This window comes from Clinocottus analis, unplaced genomic scaffold, assembly GCF_023055335.1.
Source record: "Clinocottus analis isolate CAN_PGR_092001 unplaced genomic scaffold, fCliAna1.0.p SCAF_34, whole genome shotgun sequence".
NCBI lineage: Eukaryota > Metazoa > Chordata > Actinopteri > Perciformes > Cottidae > Clinocottus > Clinocottus analis.
Genome location: NW_027176087.1, coordinates 246773 through 252500, shown reverse-complemented (window position 1 = coordinate 252500; position 5728 = coordinate 246773). Strand labels below are relative to the sequence as shown.

At 49.7% G+C, this 5728-nt stretch overlaps 1 protein-coding gene across 1 annotated transcript in view; it reads left to right on the top strand.

The window, feature by feature from the left end:
• LOC137799069 (proteasome activator complex subunit 3-like) overlaps positions 1-5404 on the top strand; it is a 6437-nt gene extending 1033 nt beyond the window's left edge. The window contains exons 2-10 of the mRNA XM_068596159.1: positions 79-111; positions 203-265; positions 904-1008; positions 1290-1341; positions 1732-1847; positions 2227-2295; positions 3073-3195; positions 3273-3359; positions 4211-5404. Coding sequence (XP_068452260.1) covers positions 79-111; positions 203-265; positions 904-1008; positions 1290-1341; positions 1732-1847; positions 2227-2295; positions 3073-3195; positions 3273-3359; positions 4211-4291 — 729 coding nt within the window. The 3' untranslated portion in view covers positions 4292-5404. The remainder of the gene's footprint in view (positions 1-78; positions 112-202; positions 266-903; positions 1009-1289; positions 1342-1731; positions 1848-2226; positions 2296-3072; positions 3196-3272; positions 3360-4210) is intronic.
• Positions 5405-5728: the final 324 nt, after the last annotated feature.

Genomic DNA, 5728 nt, shown 5'->3' with positions numbered 1-5728 from the left:
CTCTCGTGGAGCCGCCCGCCTCACACGGCGGGTCATTGAGGAGGAAACTGTTCTGACTGCCCGTCTATCTGCCGACAGGTGGAAACATTCAGGGAGCAGATCAGCAGTGAGGTGAGTCCATGTTTTCCTTTCCGGTTCAGTGGCGGCGCTGTGGTCCAGAGGTTAGTGTACCTCAAACCTTCTGTCCTGTTTGTGTCTGCAGGCCGAGCACCTGGTGGCCAGCTTCTTCCCCAAAAAGCTCCTGGAGTTGGACCAGTTCCTCAAGGTAAGGACACTTCAAAGGGGTTTCCTTCCCATTTGGGTCCTGGTCGTTGGGGCGACACCTGGTGGTGAACACGTGCGCTTCACCGCCACAACGAGCTGTCGCTCAGGTCACAAAGCACCCAGGACGACGAGCAGTGTCCGGTCGGCTCACAGGCCGACATCCTTCAGTCATGTAAATGAAGAGTGGACTGAGGGCCGGGAGACGGGGTCCTCGACGGGGCCCATGGTGTGGCAGAGCCCTGTCATCCGGGCCCTGTCTGCTGGGGAAACCATGAGTTCCTGAAGAGACTCCCAGAGCTGAGGGGAACCGCTGGAACAAAGACGACGTCGTGGAGCAACGAGCACCAGCACAAGAAGTGCACAGCATCAAAAGTGGAACCACGGAAACCTTTCAACGCCGAGAACATTGGTTCTAATGATTGAGTGCTTCTGTTTGTCAGTGTGTCCCATCTCACTTTCCTTTCATGAATAATCGCCTATTTAAAAAACACATTTCTATACATAAATCACTTAAAATATTCAGTCTCTCTCATATATTTCATCTTTTTATCAACTTTTTGATTTCTCATAGAAAGGTACATTAATGCTAAAATACTTATTTCTTTCATGTTGACCCTTGTCCATGTGGTCTTTGCCCAGGAGCCGATCCTCAACGTGAAGGACCTGAAAGACATCCACTCAGAGATTAAGTTCAAAGTCCCGGAGCCCATCCTCTTCACCAACAGCCATGACGGCGCTGACGTGGTGAGTGAACTCTACATGAGGTCGTAGGGGAGGCGTCATGTGACCACGTGGGAGGGATGCTTTGGTATGAAGGTGCTATGTGTTGCATTATGGGGCAGAGTTCCCTAAACTGGGAATCTTGTGGTCTGAGTCTTGTTGTGCTCACAATTCTGCATGAAATTGTGATGCTGCTGCTGAATGAAAAGGCACCAGCTCATTCTATGGAGGTTATTGTCTGTTGCCGTTGTTGGGATATTTCCTTCTGGACTAAACAATGATGTCATCACGTGTTTGTGCTGCAGAACACCAAGAAGAGGAAACTAGAAGATGGAGTCACTGATGAGAGCTGGCAAGGTACAAACTAGAGATTCTGTAGTGTGTGTGTGTTCACAGTTGTAGTGTGTGTGTATGTATGTGTGTGTGTGTGTGTGTGTGTGTGTGTGTGTATATATATATATATATATATATATATATATATATATATATATATATATATATATATATATATATGTATGTGTGTGTGTGTGTGTGTGTGTGTGTGTGTATATATATATATATATATATATATATATATATATATATATATATATACACACACACACACACACACACACACACACACACACACACACACACACACACACACACAAGTCCTATTGCTATCTCTGAGCAGTGTACCCAGCAGGAACATTGTCCTGCGTGTGGAGGCCAGTGTGTCATGGTGGACGCTGTGTTTGGTTCCAGGGGGAACCAGAACCCTGGTGGTGCCAGAGGGGATGCTGAAATGCAACGCCAAGCTGGTGGACCTGATAGAACGAGTCAAGCCAGAGATCCGGACATTGATTGAGAAGTGTAACACAGTAAGTGTCCACACACACACGCACACACACTTACTTTGGATGAGCAATAACTGAACTCGTCTCCAAATCCTCTGAGCTCACTTCCTGGTTGCTCTCAGCTGACGATGTGATGAGCGGCTCTTTCTGACTCGTAAAAGATCGCTTAACATCCTGAGAGCCTGAAAGGGGCCTCAGGTCATCTGATCGGCTGCAGGGCTGGAGGGAGGAATGGATGAAGAGATGGATGGATCTTTCCCAGTTCTCTGTGCCAGCTGGGAAAAGAGAAGTGACATTGTAAAGCTTGAGCGTGAACTCTTTGTATTGCCTTCCCTGATGCTAGCGTGTATGCCATGTGTCACGCTGACACAACATGCGCTCGTCCTCCTGTGTCGTCTCTCAGGTGAAGATGTGGGTCCAGCTGCTCATCCCCAGAATAGAAGATGGAAATAACTTTGGCGTCTCCATCCAGGTGAGTGCTCACTGGCTGCGTCCTCTGCAGGTTTCATAATGGAGGCTAAAACGTCTCAGTCTGGTGGAATTAATTAATTCAAACGTGTTTCATCTGAAAACCATTGCACATAGATATTTATTAATGCTACTGTTGGATTCATGTCATCTTGCAGTTTAATTCTACATTGTATTGTTTGGTGGATGAACATCTACTGTGTGGACTCCACTGTGTGGACTCCACTGTGTGGACTCTACTGTGTGGACTCCACTGTGTGGACTCCACTGTGTGGACTCCACTGTGTGGACTCTACTGTGTGGACTCCACTGTGTGGACTCCACTGTGTGGACTCTACTGTGTGGACTCCACTGTGTGGACTCTACTGTGTGGACTCCACTGTGTGGACTCCACTGTGTGGACTCCACTGTGTGGACTCCACTGTGTGGACTCTACTGTGTGGACTCCACTGTGTGGACTCCACTGTGTGGACTCCACTTTGTGGACTCCACTGTGTGGACTCTACTGTGTGGACTCCACTGTGTGGACTCCACTGTGTGGACTCCAGTGTGTGGACTCCACTGTGTGGACTCTACTGTGTGGACTCCACTGTGTGGACTCCACTGTGTGGACTCCAGTGTGTGGACTCCACTGTGTGGACTCCAGTGTGTGGACCTACTGGTCCTGGTCAGCAGGAGGCTGAGGGCAGGGTGCAGTAATCACCTGCAGTGATGGAGGAGAGGTGATGGAGCTCTGGAGGCAGAGTGGGCGTGTCCTGGTGTAACAGCGCTGTGTCTGCAGGAGGAGACCGTGGCAGAGCTGAGGACGGTGGAGTCAGAGGCCGCGTCCTACTTGGACCAGATCTCCAGATATTACATCACGAGGGCCAAGCTCGTCTCCAAAATCGTCAAGTACCCTCACGTGGTGGGTATCCGAGTCCAGCGAGGCCTCTGAGGGGAACCGCCTGGCTTGCCCTCTCGTTAACGGCCGTGTCTCTGCAGGAGGACTACAGGAGGACCATCACGGAGATCGATGAGAAGGAGTACATCAGTTTGAAGATCATCGTTTCTGAGCTGCGGAATCAATATGTGAGTTATGAAAACCTCGTGCTGCCAGGTTTTGGAGGTCTTGTCCTGGTACCTGGTCCTGCCAGTGACCAGGGACGGCCTTCCTCTGGCTCTGAAGCTCCGAGGGGAGAAGTAAAGGCATACGAGAGAAACATACAGTTCCTCTAATACACAACCTTCTGTTCATTCTTTTCTCAAACTTGTGCTTACTTAGTGTGAAATGCTGCAGCAGCAATCAGGGCGGAGCCTGCTAGCTGCTACGCTAGCACCACAGTAGCGGTTTGGCTTGAAAGACAAAGCAGCAAACCATAAAATGTCTTTCAGTACTTTCATGATGACATGAACGTCACTACACATCAGAAAGGTTAACGCGGATGTGAACACCTGATGAGCTGGCTCGCCTTCCTGCCACAGGAGACGTTGCTAAGCTAGCTAGCAACACTGTCAGTGACTACGAACCATCGAATATCAAGACCATAATATAGGTTCTCACAGATAAAGAGAAAGTTACATCTCCTCTTGACACTCTTTTCTTCCATCATGTCCAGCGCTGACTACTTCAGTCAGAGCAGCTGTCAATCACAGCTGTCAATCATGACATCACACTCCATTTCTAGAGCATCAAATGAGCAGTTCACTAGAAAAGTAGAGAAATGAACACACACCAGCGTAAACGACCTAAAGCCATCTGTGGGTGAACTCAGTGGAGGCGTAGTTTGTCCATGTGGTAACACGGAGCGGCCACAGGGGGCGCCAACGCGCTCCTGAGGAGCAGCTCTGTCACCTCTTTCTATAAACATGATGGAGCATCAGCTGTGACAGCAGCACGTTGTGTTGTTGTTGTTGTTGACGTTTGTGCTTGTTGCTTTCAGGTGATTCTTCATGACATGATCCTGAAGAACATTGAGAAGATCAAGAAACCCAGAAACAGCAACGCTGAAGCTCTTTACTGACACACACACACACACACACACACACACACAGACACACACACACACACACACACACAGACACACACACACACACAGACACACACACACACACACAGTACTGGCCAGTTATTCTAGCATTTCTTTGGAGTTGTGGGGTTTAAACCCTCCAGGCGATCCGTGTGGGCGGAGCCTCTCGGTGGCCCGATGGCGTGCTGATATTCAGTATTGAAACGTTTAAACGTGACGCTGCTCGCTATTCTGAAACATAGTGAGCTTTCGACGGAGGAAACGCACACGGACACGTGTCAGCTGAGGAGGAACAGCCGGGTCTCAGGTGTTTGTGTCTCTCTGCAGTCGTCGACTCTTTCTGACGCCCTTCAGTTCTCAGGAACCGGAGCGGGGAACTTTTTTAAAAATGTTGTTTTACAATAATTCTGTCTGGTGCAAAGATGGCCGCCACGGCCGTCCTGCCATCGGCTCACCGGGCCGAAGCTCAGAGATTCTTGCTGGTTCCTTTTCCTCTCTGGCTTGACTGTAGGCCCCGCCCCCTTGGAGTTGTGTCACGTGACCGTCTGCTCCACCAGGAGGCAGCGCTCTGTAGTTGTGTAGTGTTCGTCCTCCTGACACACACGTGACTGTACAGTTTCTGAAGACCTGCTGGAGGATCCCTGCTTCTGTACTCCTGCTGGCTCCGGTCCTGCGCTTGTAGCGTCTTTGAATCCCGAGACACAGACAACACGGGCCCTCGAGGTCCAGACACGTGAAGCGGTGCTGCCGGTCCATGGCGGGTTGGACCTGGTGTCCTGCGTCCAGCGCGATGAACTGGAACTGAAAACCTTTTGAAACAGCAGCCGGTGTCGGGTTTCACTTGAACATCTTCTCTGTAGTTGTCACCAGATGTTTTGTGATGTAACGCTGTTGTTTTGTAGGTAAAGCCCGCTGCTTCACACGGCACCGACCGTGAGGGAGCGTCTCCAGAGCGTCTCCAGAGCGCATGCAACTGTCCTTTAGTTTTAAGCTGTTAAATAAAGGGATGAAGGAGCCCGATGAAGACTGTTACTTTGTGCAAAAGTTCAGTTTAAATCAATTCCAACTGACTCATTTTAGCTTTTGAATAAATTGGAATGCAACCCACGTCGCTCTGTTTTAATTGTGATTTCTTTGAGCAACAAGGAGTTGTGTTCACTGAGTGGAGGAGAGATTGCTTTAAATGTGATTAAAGTCTTGACTCTAACGTCTGGAGTCGCTCCTCTGTGCTGAAGAAGCAAACTAAAGCAGTCTTGTCCCAGCAGGGCGCTGGTTCCAGTGAACCAGCGAGGTCGTGGCATCACGATGCTCTTCAGGTAACTGGTGTCTGCTGCACGGCCTGAAGCTGCTGCTTCCTGAAGCCTGACCTCGGGCTCAGTGGTCGTCTGGCGGCGGCGCTGGACGGGCATTATATTTCATAATTACTTCATA